This window comes from Tenrec ecaudatus, chromosome 15 (genome assembly GCF_050624435.1).
Source record: "Tenrec ecaudatus isolate mTenEca1 chromosome 15, mTenEca1.hap1, whole genome shotgun sequence".
In the NCBI taxonomy this organism is placed as follows: Eukaryota; Metazoa; Chordata; class Mammalia; order Afrosoricida; family Tenrecidae; genus Tenrec; species Tenrec ecaudatus.
Genome location: NC_134544.1, coordinates 107,201,829 through 107,219,108, shown reverse-complemented (window position 1 = coordinate 107,219,108; position 17,280 = coordinate 107,201,829). Strand labels below are relative to the sequence as shown.

General features: G+C 41.1%; 2 protein-coding genes across 4 annotated transcripts in view; one reads left to right on the top strand and one right to left on the bottom strand.

Annotated features, from left to right (window-relative positions):
* LOC142427338 (large ribosomal subunit protein uL14-like) overlaps positions 1 to 17,280 on the top strand; it is an 81,932-nt gene that overhangs the window by 12,734 nt on the left and 51,918 nt on the right. The gene's annotated exons all lie outside the window — the stretch shown is intronic.
* LOC142427728 (uncharacterized) overlaps positions 1 to 17,280 on the bottom strand; it is a 31,893-nt gene that overhangs the window by 7,029 nt on the left and 7,584 nt on the right. The window contains exons 2-5 of one of the 3 annotated variants that reach the window (XM_075532873.1): positions 9,798 to 9,929; positions 8,712 to 8,804; positions 6,446 to 6,641; positions 3,287 to 3,413 (exon numbers count right to left, since the gene is read on the bottom strand). In XM_075532873.1, coding sequence (XP_075388988.1) covers positions 3,287 to 3,413; positions 6,446 to 6,460 — 142 coding nt within the window. In that variant the 5' untranslated portion in view covers positions 6,461 to 6,641; positions 8,712 to 8,804; positions 9,798 to 9,929. Of the gene's footprint in view, positions 1 to 2,872; positions 2,940 to 3,286; positions 3,414 to 6,445; positions 6,642 to 8,711; positions 8,805 to 9,797; positions 9,930 to 17,280 lie in introns of those variants that run through there. The other 2 variants (XM_075532872.1, XM_075532874.1) reach the window with 2 other exon arrangements.

The window sequence follows — 17,280 nt, the reverse complement described above, 5'->3', positions numbered from 1 at the left end:
ATAGTATATGAATTATTCAACTAAATAGACTGATACTGGCTCTTTTTAATTAGATAATCAAGTGGTTTATAAGGCTGAGATTGACAAAGAAGACTAAAATCATATTCATCTTCAAATAGTACATGGCAAGATCTTCCCTAAAGTGTAATTCTGTCAGCGGAAGGTTAAAATTCATATGCCTGCAAGTAAGGCCAGTTACTAAAAGTATTACTGAGATTTGTGCACCCACTGTTTAAGCAAACGAAGTGTGGGATCCAGCCCCAGAATCAAAAGGCCCTTAGGAATAGCATTTGCACTGAAGGAAGATAAAGCAGACAGCAAAAACGGAGTAGAGTGGCTTCATCTCCGATGATGGAATAAGATAGTGAGGTCATTTAACAGCGAGTTTATATAGCAGTGAGGTGTGCAAGCCTCCAGAAGGCATGGACAACAGAGCGGACAGATGTGAATGTGGGAATATATTGAACTCTTTTAGAACACTTCATAAGTATCAGGCTGTGGGAAACTGCAGATTAAGAAGAGAGTGGAGGCAGACCAATTCTTTATTCTCAGAATTAAAGATTACAAGGCCAGGTATCTGGTTGGAAGGAAGCATTCACATTTGTAAGTTGGAGAAGAGCCCCAATTACCTTCTAATTAAAGATCATCCCCACAATATCCTTTCATTACAGTGCTACCTTAATGATACCTCATAAAAGCACATGACTATTACCATCTGTGAGCTGCTTTAACTGTAAGAGCAGATATGTTGTTACTGTTCTCCCTGCTCAGTGGATAGGTACTTCCCTCACTTGCCCTCAGCCTCAGCACTGGTCTTTAGTTGCTCACCCAATCACTTCAGGGTAAAGCCACTGCCTACCTTGTTAAGTAGGTACCTTCATTGTGTGTAAGGAATGGGGGCGGGTCTGCATGCCCTGAAACTATATAAATTGGTGAAAGATACAAAGCCCTTTATGTCTGCCCTTCAATTATACAACCATCCCTTAGGACCCATCCAGAGGGAATTTAAGAGACAAAGTGATAGTTGATTGCTTGAGTGATGGCAACAAAGGGAACCTGATTGCTTTTAAAGCTAGGCATCTTTTAGCTGAGTAGCAAGAAATCAGGTGCCTGTAGGAGCTGTATACTAACATCTTCCTGGAGAGCAGTTGTTGAGAACACTATCTGGAGATTGTGCATTTCAGCTCTAGCTTTATCCTTAGGGCTTGGAGGTTTTCTTCTAACACTAGCACTCTTCTCCCAAGCCCTGAAGTCAGGAGTATAGAGGTAAGGTTGCTTACACTTTCATCCAGGCTTTATTTTCCACAATAATGAAACGGAGGGTCGGAGAGGAAAGGAATACGGGCAGGTGTTATCAAGGAATTCAAGAAGAAAATATTTTGGAACCGTGGTAGCATCAATACAATTATATATATATATATGAAAATTTTGCATAACTTTTGCAGCCTCACATTGATGAACAATACATACAATCATGTACATGGATGAATGTAAAATTTGGGGGCAATATAAGTATTTGGAAAATGCAGCCTGAGTGACAGAAATGACACACAAGGTCACCGATAAAATTTTGAGACTAATGATGAATTCAAAGCAAATTTCTTATTTAAAAAAATGGAAACTATACATATGGATCTTTCAGAATGGAGCAAACGAAAAGCAAATCAACCACATCCATAGAAAGAAATGGTGGAGAAGCTCATTAATCAAAACACACCCAGGGGTTAACTGTGGAACAGATCATCAATTACTCAAATCCAAGTAGAAGCTAGCCAAAATACCTAGATCACAGAGCTGAGAGACTGTAAAGAATAAACTTGAGGAATAAAAGACTGATGAGTGAAGATTAATGACTGAGACCAGATGAGATGTGGGACGACACAAAAGACATTTTACATATGGAAACCAAAAGGCTACTCAAAAGACAGAAGAGAGAGAGCAATATTGAATATATTATGATAGTTTGAAAAACAACAAAAAAATGCGTTGGAACATACAGCCAAAATGTTCTTTAGAAGCAGCAAAGGTCATCTTTCGGGGTTTCGACCTGTTATGAAGGGGTGGGCCCAAGGAAGGCACACTGCACAGTAAGAATATATAGTAGATATGTGTTTAATGAAGAAACCAACAACTCAGGATGTTAAAAATGTCCTTTCCACTTAAAAAATTATTGGAGGAACAGAAATGTGTTTAAAATCTTCCAAGTAGAACAAAATTGGAGGTAGAGTGCTAAAGTATATCCTAAGATCATAACAATTTCCGTGCTAGAAAGGTGATTTTAAAGACCTGAAAATAACAGAAGTCATAAACGTGTTTCACCAACAGAAGCAAAATATGGAGAAACATGTCTGTTGAAGAATTCCAACAGAGAAGGCAATTTGATCATCTCTATTAGAAAACAGGCGGAACTTATTTCACCAGAATAAAAACTTTAAAGGAACAGGAGAACAAATGAGAAAATGGACACAAAAACCTTTAGAGAAACTCCATTGGGAAAGCTAAGGAAGCACAAAGGAGACTGACTCATCCATGGTGGGAGTTCAAGATCCAAGACTGTTGCGAACAACAAAGGGCAAGCCATTATTACTCAGTAGGGGAGGAATGTGCTGCATTGAGGCCAGTTACAAAACCAGAGTTCTCTGTTTGGACAGAGGCTTGCAAGATGGATTTTCAGAGTAAGGTAGAAGCACATGAAAAAGGGAAAGTTTTGAGAATCTTAAAGACAGAAAATTAGGGAAGCAAACATACAGTACTATAAATCAAATAAATGGAAATCTAATCTCAAGAGCTACAGGAGAACTCTCAACTTCTAGGATAAGTTAGCTCTCCTATTCAAAGAAGTACACACTTTTATGCATTTTCCCACACCTACCTTGGATGTGAGGCCTTCTATGACTTGAATCAACGCCCCCAGCCATTAAGGTATTTTGACCATGCACCTGAAAAAAATCCCACTACAGATTGTTTCTAATACCGACCACAGTTCTCTTGTTCCAATTGAGAGAATGCTTCTGGGATGTCAACTAGATAACCTGTTCATGAGAAATTACAGAATCTTAGACACAGCAAAATTAACCTAAAGTTTGTAAAACCTGAAGAATATAGTATTTCTACGAAAATCATGTTCAAAGGAACAAAGTAAAGGGTGTTCTCTCAAGGATAGAAGACCTTACCTACTAACTTAGAACCAGAGAATGCAATGAGAATCTCCGTCTTTGAGAACACCAGCCACTACAAAGATTTTAACCCATAAGCTAGGAAAAGCCAATGACTTCAGAATTCTCACCGATGGAAACTAGGTTGCGATAGTTCTCCAACATCACATCCTGATATAGGGTCTTCTGAGCAGGGTTAAGGAGCTGCCATTCCTCCCGAGTGAATTTTACAGCCACATCGTTGAATGTCAGTGATTCCTGCAGGAAGAGGAGTCAATTTAATGGTGTATTTTCCATTTGAAGATTTTAAAAAAATATCTTACAGAAAAGAAACAAAGCAGTAGTAAAAACTGTATATTCCAAAATGGGTGGCAAAATGAGGACTTAGTAGAAAGTATTTAACTTTATTTCTACATTCGCAATTATGGGACAGAAAACTAGCCCTATTTTCATAAAGATCTCCATTGTTCTGAGACAGAAATATTTTCAAATACACATTCTCCAGGCCAAATAATGTGCCCCACCCCCACCCCTACAATAACTCTCCATTAAGGAGCAGTCTTAAAGGAGCTCCCATAGTAGATGAATCATTTCTGTGTCTGGCTACTTCACTATGCCTGAAGGTTATCTGTAGATCAGAGCAATCAGGTTCTAGAGCCAACCCACCATAAATGTAGCAAATGCCTGGGGAGGGCACAGGGTGGCTTTCAAGTCAACTAGCACTAGGTCAAGATGGTGAGTCACACTCTTGCTTATTTATTATGTTATCCACTTATATTATTACCCATTGACTATGTAGACACTAATTGCATGACGTGTACGCCTTATGGAAAGATCTGTAAACTCCAGTACATATACCCATTGGAAAATACATTCACTTTCTCAGTCCTGACATGGGGTGAGGAACCACATGCCCCACTGGTCTGTCTTTAATATTTGCTACAATTGCAATGTCACACCTGAGGATCACCGTTCAAGTGTTGAGGTCCTCCATGCCCCCAAATAATGCACCCATTCATAACATTAGAAGTTTGAATACCAGTGAAACTATCTGAATGAGCTAGAAAGAGCTGAGATTTATATTCACACAAAGTAGATTTATATTCACACACACTTGTTTATATTAACAAACAAGTTTACAGTATTTTGTGAAATGGAATTGGGAGTTCTAGCAGTATCACCATTATAAAAGGCTCGGTATCTCCAGTGGCAATGATTATCAGGAACAGTTCAGATGGGGGCGGTCAACACACCTCAGTTCACCAACATTTTTTGTCAACTCTTACCCAAGTCATTCCTCCCACACCACTCTTTGTCTCACTTCTGGGTTTGAAAATCTGTTGCTATGGCCACACAAAACTCAATAGATCAAAGTAGTCTATTAATGAAACAGGTACACCTTGGGATCAGAAACAAGAAGCTATATCTCAGAACCAAGGTCAGAATGTTCAGAGGCAATATCTCCCTTCCTGAATGCAGAATAACTTTCTAAGTTCTTAAGAGCCACCGTAGCACAAGCTCCTCTTGACAACCTTAGGACAAATTCTTCTGAGCCACCTTCACACGGTTTTGGCTTAACTTTAAGTGCAAGGTCCTCTTGGACCTGCCATCTTTCACCATATGCTCTCCCTTGCAGTTCTCTTCCACTGGCTTGACCTCTGGAGCCCTCCTAACCTTGCCTAGGCAGGGAAGGCGCTAGGTTGACCCAAGAAGCCATCATATCATGAGGGAGAGAGAGAGAACTGCCTGCAGGAATGGTTTGAGAAGAGACAGAGACATTGGCCTGTCATCTGATCTGTTGATTTGGTTTTGTTAGCCCCTACAGTCTCGGAGTTCAGAATGAACCCTTGGATTAGAGATTTGCCAGCTTCCGGAAATTCATGAGCCATTTCCTTGAATGGCAACTGCAGGCCACCTATGTGACCTGACTTGAGAGCTCCCTCGACTCTATGAGCCAACAGTCTGCTGCATGACATTCCCATTTGGGTTCCTCAGCCACGTCAACCTATTATTTGACCAGATTCAACAACTTCACCTTGTGAGGCAGTGGACTGTGGTCTGCCCTAATGATCTGGTTCATCATCCATGGCAAGCACAAGAATGAGGAGAACCCTACAGACTGACCACCATATAGATTTGGGACTCACCAGCTTCCACATCTTGAAGAGGTATTTGTTTTCTGGATGGCTATTTAGTTTTGTGAGATGCTGCAGAGCAAATCATGGAGCATCTTGAACCTCTACCTCATAGGGACTGGTCTACTGCTGCTGCTGCAAAATGAATTGTACTATTCACGGCTTAAGAGCTGTGTAATGGAGACAATGACCAGGGTAGATGGAACACGGTGACAGAGCCAATGGTGACAGGTCCAGAAAGGATTTTCAGCCAAGATAGTGGGGCAGGCAGGCAAGATGAAGAGGAGGATATCCCCAAGGAGCTGAGAGGAGTCTATACAGATGGGAGTAAGAAATTAGCCTAACTTCAGGGGGTAAAATGTCTGAGAGGGACAGAGAGAACAGGCCTCCCCTGAAGAAGATCAAATTTGCCTACATGGTTCTGTAATGTGAATCCCAATGTGTAGCCTGTTGATTCTCACACCAAAGTATATTCTGGTACTGAATAAAACATGTACTTGTGACTCTGGGCTGCAATCAGTCCATGACCACTGCAAAAAATTAATGAGCTGAGTAGAAGAGGGCTGTGGCAAAGATACTAGTGTCAGAACTGGAAAACCATTGGAGGGTACAGGTATGTTTAAGCTCTCCCATATAGGAATCAGAGCTGGTGCTGATGGTTGATCCTCTCTCCTGCAGGTATAGAGGAGGTGAGAAGGTGTCATCCAATTTTAAACCAGTATAGCTACAAGGCCCATTTTAGATGAATTAATGAGAATGCTGCTGATTAGGAAAATATGTAAATACCACCTTCAGAGAGAAGCGTTAAAGACACTTGTTCAGACAAAAATCCAACGGAATAGTGAATTCTCCTAAAGACGTGGTTTTATTTCTCCTTAAAAACTACATATAGCATATCATTTGAAATATTCTCATGAGCTGGCCACAGAATGATGCATTATGAGTTGGAAGATAATGCCATCCAAAGAATCCTCATTGATGTATTAATCCTATGATCAATATATTCCCAATATTCTCCAGCCAAAGGTTGAAGTCAGAGTCAAAGTTTATCTCTAATTTCAAATTTCTACTTTTCCACTGAACTGAATCAGTATTATACAGGCTTCTACAATCCCAGTAGGAAATACAGAAAAGGATAAAACACATCAGAATCACCTGGGCCTTGGTCATTTTCTTAGGTCCTTAGAACACTGCAGACAACTGAGATGCTCTATGTTTGTCCCATCTGGATCAGCTTCAATTATGTTCACAAATTACAATCTCTCATGAGGATCTCCCCAAAATAATAACATCCAAATCAGGCACCTTCTTCCTCCTTTCTCTATGCTCCTGGTGATGCACAATCTGCCGGCTGATGAGAGAATACAATGTGAGTAACACATAACCTGTAGGTCCAGATGCTGTTACTTTTTTGTCCCTCTTCTTACACCAAGTCCCCAATAATGTTAATGATGCTCTTATTGAGTGATGGAAAGCATGCTTATAACATGAGCCAGGGGTCCTAAAACTTTTAAAACAGTTCACTGTCCCTCAGACCGTTGGAGGGCCGGACTTTAGTTTTTAAAAAAACTTTGAACAAATTCCTATGCACACTGGGAGAGTCAGCTGCTAAGCAGGATAGGCAGCGGCGGCAAAAACACCTGCCTGATAAATGTCCTTGGCAGGCCGCATGTGGCCCACGGGCTGTAGTTGAGGACCCCTGAATGAGCAATAAATGTAAAACTAATAATTTTCAAACATGTGACTATAAGATGACTTTATAACAAATAGAGATTGGGCAATCAAATATAAATGTCAAAAAGGAAGAAACCAAAAAGTTGGATCCCTACCTCACCCCATACAGAACTACCAATTCCTTACTGTGTAATTCTCCAGGAGAATAACAAATCAATGAACTTTGAAGATGACTATGTTAAGCATCTGGAAACATTTAAAATGGGCTATATAAACAGCTATTACAAATTAAAAATTATTTTATAGAAGAATTAGAAATTGTATAATTACTTTAGAAACAATTTAAACCTCACCATCAAGTAGAGTTAGACGTATAATCTGCAGATAGGACCCATGAGAACTGCTGTACAGAGCTTCTGAGACTCTAAGTCAGGACAGGAAGCTAATGGGTGTGTACCTCTGACCTTGAGGATAGCAGTCCAACTGTTAACACATGTCAAAGCCAAGGCTCCATAATAAACACATGGCATCTGTTAGACTGAAATTTATGTATATATTTTGAAATAAAGAAGTATACTTCCCTCAGTAGTAAGTGCACTTTGAATCCCAATAGAGATCAACATTTTTAATGTAGCATTACTTGCAGTTCCTAATGCAGTGAGATCAGCGGTTCTGAACCTGTGGGTACAGGCCGCGTTGGGGTCGAACAACCGTTTCACAGGGGGTCACCTGATCCTTAACAGTGGCAAAATTATTGTTATGAAGTAGCAACGAGGGTCACAACATGAGGAACTGTATTAAAGGGTTGGGGCAGTAGGAAGGTTGAGAATCACTGAGTTAGACATTGGCCTATACAAGTATACAGTCTTTCTAGCTATGTCCCCTTAACTTCTTCCAGATCATTTACGTGGGTTTGTCTCCTGCCAATGCGAACGAGGCAAAGGAGCCTTGGTGGCAAAGTGGTGACTGTCGGGCTGCCAACTGCAAGGTCAGCAGGTGGAAAACACCAATTTCTCCTCAAAAGCAGCATGGGGCTTCCTTCTACCATGAATGACATGGCTTTCTACTCCACTACAGAGTTACAATCTTGGAAACTCACGGGGGCTATTCGACCCTGTCCTATAGGCTCGCTAAGAGTCAGCGTTAACTTGATGGCACTGAGTTTGTTTTCTTTTTTTTTTTGCTTCAAGAGGATTGGGCAGTTTACCCAACAATACATTGGTACCTTTGTACCTTGTTATGTAAATAAACTGTCTGAAACCTCACCTGAGAATTAGTCACATTGGAAAGCATGTTAGGACTAATTGAGTCATTTCAGAGACAGAAACTGGGATCTCACTACCATCAAAAAAGAATAGGCAGAAGTACAGGCCTTTGGATCCTAGATTCTTGCATTGAAACTTTTCAATCCAGAAGACAGGGAACTGTGACACAAGAGAGGAAGTGATGGGGAGAAGCAGCAACAGAGACATGGTGGCAGCAGAACCAAGAGACTGAGACAGACCAGTGGGATTCCCAGGCCACAGAACAAGAGACCTGAGTGCCTTTGGGCAGGAGGTTAGGAGGTGAAATGGGGGTACATCTGAGTACTTATCTGGGCAACTAGATTTGCCAACCCACATAGAGCTGAGTGTGTTTGGTGTGAGGCTAAGGTGCAGAGTGAGCATTTATCCACAGAACTAAAAGACCTTTGTAACATATGCCCATTCAGGACAGAAACCAGGGGGGTTGTAGGGCCTGACCTCACCTGCAGGGTGGCTGTCAAGATGCTGTCCCAAAGAACTGTACCTTGAGTCACTGATGATCATAAATTGTGCTTTAGGGTAGAAAAGTAATCCCACTGTCAAATATAATTTAAGGAGAACATTTATTAAACTTTAAGAGACAATAAAAGACACACACACATACATCATATGGATAAGGGAGGCCATTAGCAGTTCAAATGCAACTGAGGATTCACAGTCGAGACCCTGGATAAGCAGGGCACAGAACAAAAGGCCATGTCACAGATCATGTTTGGTGGCAGATCAATACATCACAGCTACAGGTGGGACTGTAGCAGCAAGAATGGGACCATAATTGGGACATGCACATTATTAGATAGAAGGACTTACACGAATCGTCCAGGCCCTTCAAACTGAGGCAATCAAGGCCAGACTCATGACAACGGCCCCTGTGCTGTCCTCAGTAAGGTGAGCTCCATTAAGGACACATCTAAGGCAGGCCCTTGGAGGGGGCTGGCTGGAGAGGAGTGCAGGCAATCTATTTTCTAAGGCATTCTCCCCAAGGGGAAGATGATCTACATTCTTGGTTAATGCTCAGAAAGAATTCAAGGAGGCTTAATCAAAGTGGGGATGCAGCAAATGGACAGAGTTGTCACTGTTATCAGCAACGAAAACCTTAAACCAAACTCAGTGCCAGCGAGTGGATTCTGATTATAGCGACCCTTTAAAAGGAGGTGGAACGGCCCCTGGTGGATTTCTGAGACTGTGACTCTTTACAAGATTGGAAACTCTGCCTTTCTCCCCAGGGTGACTTGTAATTCTGAACCGCTAATCTTCGAGTTAGCAGTCCAATCTGCAACCATTATGGCACCAGCCTTTTTCAAATTGGAATGCTCATAATCTAAGTTCTAATTATAAATGGTTATGTAACCACTGAATTCTATCATTCAGGGAGATGCGCAAATTGCTCGTACCCTGACCATTGGGGCAGCTTGGGTCCTTGTACACTGGTGCTTTCCTGCGTTCAGACTCCAGGAAGCCCAGATCCCTCCTCCTTCTCCTCAAATTCCTCTGCCCAGTGCTGCCCCCAGGAACCCCAGGATGCTCACCCTGCTTGGTGTCAGGTGAATGGATTTGGTTCACAACCCAGTCAGAAGTTGAAATCCTTCCTTGTCATGCTTCAAAGTGCAAGACAGTAGTAACAGATTTCTAGCTCCATTTCTCTGTGGCAAATCTTTGATCTGAAAAAGAACAGGAGGCAATGGTATAAAAGGCATATCAGGCCTGTACTTCTTGCGCTAAATAGTGACCACCCCCACCACCTAGGATCAAAATCATGCTCCAAGCTGAGGGGGTTTGCATTAAACACAAGACTACTCTATCTTTAGAGAGCAATTTTACTAATTTCTCAAATATCATTATCAAGTTTGGATTCACATCCTATACATACAATATTTATTTTTAGAATAAAGTGGAAGTATTTAAGGCCTAAAGATTCTAAAGCTCCATTGAAGGTAAATATCTTCCTTTCACCAGCAATCTAACTGAAGAAAGGCATATTTTATGAAGAATGTTCTTTACCAGCCCACACTGTACCTCAGACTATAACCCTTGACCTATCTGGTTAAAGCGATCAAGCTGAATCACGCTCATACATGCCACTCCAACCCAGGCTGAGCTTGTCATCAAATATAATCTGCCCCAATCCCCTTGCATCATGGGTATTCTTTACAATATCTATTGTGTGTGAAGAAATGCCTATGGATTGGTAGTCCATTGGTAGATTTATGCACAATAGTGTGTGGTAAGTAGAGAAAGTTTTTGTACAGGTGGACAACAAGAGACAGAGGGACACCAATAGGACATCCTAGAGGTGCCTTGGCCAACACAGAGATATCCTAAACAAGAAAACCTGACAGGGGAATGCTTATTTGCTACTCTCTTAAGTTCTTGGGTTTAAGCATGCCAATTTTAAAGCCTTTGGGAAAGCCTGCAGCCTACAGTCAAGGAATGACAAGGGGTAGGTAGAGGGCAGAAGCTTAAAAGTACAAGAGGGATCCAGAAAAGAGATGACTTATCAACAATTTTGTCAGCTTGGCCTAGATTCTGGATTCTGAACTTTCTAGGTTGTGCTGACTGAAGGCAAACAACACACACTGTAGGAATGGGCTCATTGGCTTGGGTTCAAGGATGTCCCATCCATAGTCTCAGGTATGAGTGACTACTTGTCTGTCAAGAGTAGTCATTAAAACATTTCACTCTACACTGAAGGGTCAGCTAACAAGACCAGAGGATCCAGCCAGAGCAAGTGATCTATGAGAGTTGAGTGGGTTTCAGAATGCTCAAAAGGTCTATAATCAAATGAATCAAAATTAAATCCCACGAGAAACTTCAAGGCTAAGTATAAGGGAGACAAAAGTTTAAGATTCTGGCAGCTAGATACCAGAGTATTCACTTTATGTTTTTTGTCTAAGTTCACATTATTGGGTGAAACATAACAATGATTGTGAGAGTATACTTACTAACATTTTCTATGAAACCAGTAGTAACCTGTTAACAAGGTCAGATGATACTTTAAGAAAACTAGACCAATATTGATAATGGATCTGCATGAAAAAGTTCTTGAAAATATTGGGAATTTAGTCAGAAAACACATGAACATAATTATATACAATAATTAATTGGAATCTATCCTAGAGTTGATTTAATATAAGAAAATAAGCACTGCAACATACCAATTAATGTAAAAAATGAATAAATAATCTAAATAGACACATAAAACATTGTTACTAAACAAAGTCAAAGGCTTTTAATGCTAAGAAAATAAACCTCTACAAATCTAATATAAAACAGATATAGCTCAATATGTTAATATACTAATACACATTCCTAAAAAGAAACAGTCAAAATGCCATACTTGAAAAAAACATCACCCTATGTCAGAAAATTGACAAACATAAATGTCCACTGTCACCAGTGATATTAAAAATTGACTGTATGTTCTAACTAGAGCAATCAGGTTAACATTTTTTTAAGGAAGAGGCTTCCAAAAAGAAATAAAAATTCCTCTAATATTAATTTAATTATATCCATAAAATATTCACGATATGGCATAAATAGCTAATATTAAAACGTAGTAGACTACATTTCAACACGCTGAAATAACTCTTGGTACTTATTCACTATTAATTGCTAATCAGGAGGGGAAGGGTAAAGTGGGGGGAGAAATAGGGAACCTATCACAATGATCTACATATAACCCCCCCCCTCCCAGGGGAATGGACAACAGAAAAGTGGGTGAAGGAAGACCTCGGTCAGTGTAAGACATGAAAAAATAGTAATTTATAAATTATCAAGGGTTCATGAGGGAGGGAATAAAAATGAGAAGCTGATACGAAGGGCTCAAGTAGTAAGAAGAAATGTTTTGAGACCGATGATGCCAACAAATGTACAAATGTGCTTGACACAATGGATGGATGTGTGCGTTGTGATGAGTTGTACAAGCCCCAATAAATGATTTAAGAAAAAAAATATATAGCATGATAAAAATTACTGCATTTATCCTACAGAAAAGTGCAAAATTAGTGGAGAGCAAATGCTTTGAGAATGATTGGGGCAGGGAATGTATGGATGTGCTTTATACAATTGATGTATGTATATGTATGGATTGTGATAAGCGTTGTATGAGTTCCTAATAAAATGTAAAAAAAAAAAGAAAAGTACAAAATTATTCAGATTAGAACCTTGAAATGGGGAATTTGTTTCCACCCATTCTGTGGTGAAAGTCATGGATTTAGAGTCCTGTAGTTTTCTGTAGTGTTGAAGGTCCTTATATACTGAATTGATTTCTGGACACATAATATTAAGAGTGACTATATAGTTACATATATAGACATACATATATGTATATGATATACAGACATATATATATTAAGCTTGACAGCAGAAAGGATTGATGTTGACCCAAAAACTGAAGTTTGGGGACTTGAACACACTGAGCCATGGATGTTCCAGCTAGCATTGGACCCATGGGCTTCAGATGGACTGGGCTGGGATGTTCTCTTGATAAAAAGCTTTCTTATGCATATGTAAGTGTCTACAGTTTGATTTTTCTAGGCAACCTAGCCTAAGGCAGGTCCCCATCACATTAGTGTCATATGAGGGCAAAAAAGTGTGTCTGACATGCTGCTCTTGGAGAAAGGCACATCACAAGGAGTGGGAAAAGATAATCACCAATTCCCTGACACCAAGCCAATCCTATGTTCCTCTAAGTCTGTGGATTTTAGGTGGGTGAAAATCTATTTATAAGAAAAGTATCTGAGAGGCCACCCCCAATCCTAACTACAAGGTCAGCTTCTCCTCCCCCCATAAGAATTTACTTCAGAGGACAACACTGAGGCTACAGATCAGGGAGAGGGACATGTCTGATCAGAGCATGCGGGAGAAAATGAAGAGGGAGAAAGAGAGAGTGAAACACATCCTGGCCAACCAAGCCTTGAGGACAATATCCCCACTCAGAGCAGCCAATGAAAAGAGTGGACCTATGGCTGGGCCCACTATGAGACATGACATCCCTCACTTATCCATAGTCCTACAGCAGACAACACTGGAGACACTGTGTGAGAATTGCATCCAATCTGACCCCACCACACCGAGGCAAAACACTAAGGGCGAGGCAAAACACTAAGGGCGTGCAACAGAACAAGGGGAGCAGAGTGAGGAAGTTCCAAGGGAGTACCAAAAACAGACTTTGGGGCCAGGGTGTGGCAGCCCATCAGACTCCACAGGAAAACACTCCTAAAGGTCAATAAACAGACCTTGAACTTTTTACAGGCTTTTCTTTTTTTGTTTTCTTTTGTTGCTTTGTTTTGCTTTTTGTGTGCCTGTGCATATTATCTCTGCAGGTCTATCTAGATAAGATAGGCTGGATAAATGATCTAGAGAAGGAAACAATGGGACCCATGGTTGGAGGGGGAGGGGGAAGGGGGAAAAGGTGGGGTGAAGGAAGTGGTGTTAACAGTGGGTGTTAACCAACCCAGGGACAAGGGAACAATAAGTGATCCAAAATTATGGGAAACATTTCTCCCAAGTCATCTCCACAAATATATGTTAGACTTAGGATACTGCTATCATTTAATGGTAAAGGATTGTCAAGTTACCTCCCTGAAAGCAATCAGTTGCCAGACTACTGTCTGGTCCCACCACAAATAGGGCCTACTCCCTGCTGTTAAGGACAATGGGCTACTTCTCCCTAAAGGCTTCAGTTTGGTCCCTGCAGGGTGAGTTTATACCCTGATAATGGTTTCTATAGTGAGCCAGAGAACAGGTCAAATCTGCTCAGTAACAGCCAAAGTTAGGCCACTATCATGAATTTCGGGTCTGCCCATCTTGTCAAATGTATATCCTTATTCCCTCCTCTTCCAATAGCATTTGAACCCCTAGATTACCCCCTGCCATTACTGCATTACCCATAGCACAGCCCTTTCCTGTGATGTATGTCTTCACCTGTAATTAGGGGGCTTGCCCATCCCCAGAGAATATAAAAAACTTGGTTAGCAATAAATCTCTCTCTCTGCATGTGGACCACCAAGTGAGGCTGAGATAAGCATGCTACCATGAAATGTGTCTGACTCTATTATTTCAATCTCTCTTCTTTCTCTCATGCTATGACTTTACTATAATCTTTACTCATCATTACTGTAAATTGCACCTACTGGACCCTGTTGATGTGTTAGGGGCTGGTCTTTCCTCTGACACAAAATCAATTGCAAGGAGGGTGTAGATGCTTGGTAGGGATTGATGAAGGGCAATGTAACTGAGAGGAATTACTGAAACCCAAATGAAGACTGAGCATGATAGTGGGACAAGAGGAAAGTGAAAGGAAATAGAGGAAGGAGCTAGGAGGTAAATGGCATTTATAGAGGTCTAAATACAGGCATGCACATATGCAAATATATTTACATGTGATGATGGGGAAATAGATCTATGTGCATATATGTATAGGTTTAGTATTAAGGTAAGCAGATGGACATTGGGTCTCCACTCAAGTGCTTCCTGAATGCAAGAACACTTTGTTCTATTAAACTCTCATTCCATGATGCTCACCTTCCCAACCCGATCACTGAAAACAAATGGGTGCATAAGCAAATGTGGTGAAGAAAGCTGATGGTGCCCAGCTACCAAAAGATATAGCATCTGAGGTCTTAAAGGCTTGAAGGTAAACAAGCAGACATCTAGCTGAGAAGCAACAAAGCCCACATGGAAGAAGCACAGCAACCTGTGTGATCACGAGGTGTCGAAGGGATCAGGTATCAGGCATCAAAGAACAAAAATCCTATTATTGTGAATGAAAGGGAGTGCAGATTGGGGACCCAAAGCCCATCTGTAAGAATCTGGACATCCCTTTACAGAAGGGTCACAGGGAGAAGACGAGTCAGTCAGGGTACAGTGTAGCAAGAATGAAAAATATAACTTTCTTCTAGCTCCTAAATGCTACCCCCCACCACTATCATGATTCCAATTCTACCTTACAAATTCAGCTAGACCAGAGGCTGGACACTGGTACAGATAGGAACTGGAAACATAAGGAATCTAGGACAGAAGATCCCTTCAGGACCAGTGGTGAGATTGGTGATACCAGGAGGGTGGAGGGAAGGTGGTACAGAAAGGGGAAACCGATGACAAGGATCTACATATAACCTCCTCCATGGGGGGATGGACAACATTAAAATGGGTGAAGGGAGACGTCGGACAGTTGTAAGATATGACAAAATAATAATAATTTATAAATTATCAAGGGTTCATGAGGGAGGGGGAGCAGGGAGGGAGGGAAAAAATGAGGTGCTGATACCAAGGGCTCAAGTAGAAAGCAAATGTTTTGAGAATGATGAGGCAACATATGTACAAATGTGTTTGACACACAATGGATGTATGGATGGATTGTGGTAAGATTTATTCAAGCCCCCAATAAAATGATTCTAAATAAATGAAAGTCATCATGTTAACCTTGTAAAATACACAGAGCTCTTACAAGGCACAATGAACACATACTCTCTCTGCACCAAAGGTCAACACTCGCATTATTACGCGTAAGGAAACTTAGATCACACTTGATATAAGAAGTTATTATAACGCTAAGCTTTAGATTCATGGGGGAAATTCCTACACTTGTTTATATAACAAAGTATTCCCATTACTCAGGCCACATACTGCAGTAGCATCAATGAGTATCACACACACACACACACACACACACACACACGCACACAATTTTCTTTTCTAATGAAAATATTCATACCTACTGAGATCAGGTTTCTAAAAGTTTCCATCCCCACATGTCTCTAGTTTCCTCTAAGAAAGGTCCAGCAATGCCCATTCTTCCTAAGAGAAATCCACGGCCACCTCTTCAACAGCCACAGTGTCCTAAAATATCCCATATACTCGGGTTCAGCAAGGTGCCATGCATTCCACTATGTGAAAGGATGAAGATGACAGTCCTGGGAAATAGAGACTTCATTTCACATGGATTAGACACAGGGGTCTTGTTCTACTAAAGATTTCCAACAGGGTTTAACTAATCCACCTCACCCACTAGATCAGCAGTTCGCAACCTGTGGGTTGCAACCCCTTTGGGGGTCGAAGGACCCTTTCACAGGGGTTGCCTGATTCACAACAGTAGCAAAATTACAGTAATGAAAATAATTTTAGGGTTGGGGCTGACCGCACATGAGGAACTGCATTAAAGGGCCACAGCATTAGGAAGGTTGAGAATCGCTGCACTAGACACACTTCCTCACTAATTACATGCTATCCCAACTACTGCATGCTTCTAGCATAGTGAGTTTATCTCTGTACAGTTTGTCTGTGACCAACTGCAACCTTATTCCTATCTCTTTTTCAGAATAGAGAACAGTCAGAACACACAAATCAGACAAATGACCAAAATAAAAGCCTCAATTCCACATCATATCCTCTCTTCCATTGGAGGGAGGAGGCAAATTCACCTCCTTGCACAGGACCAACCAGAATATTTATCAGAACATGGAGCACAGGGTGAAGGCAAGATAGCAACTAGGAAACACTGCAGAATTTGTGCTTCTCCCTGTAGTCCTTCCTTAGCCATTGGAGAGCTACTGATATGAACTAACAAAGTAGCATGCCAAAGCCCCGGATTCATGGTAGCCTCTTGGAGAATTCTACATTATCAAGAGCTGATGACAGCATCGCTTCTCGGCCTTTTGGCTAAGATCAAGTGAAGAGCAGATGACAGAGATGATTATTTCAGGAATTATGAAATTTCCTGTAGTGTGTCTATGTTATTCAACTACTTTCTAGTCACTCTACTGTACTCTATGGAACAGGGAAACAGAGCAAAAAAAAAGGGAAACTGGCGAGAGTGAAAGTTAACAATAAAATATAGATATCACCTGTACACTGGAAACACAGGGAATCCAGGGCGGATGATCCATTCAGGATCAGTGGTGAGAGTGGAGATACCCAGAGGGTGGTGGGGTGGAAATGGGGAACCAATTACAAGGATCTACATGTGACCTGCTCTCTGGGGGAAGGACAACAGAAAAGGGGGCGAAGGGA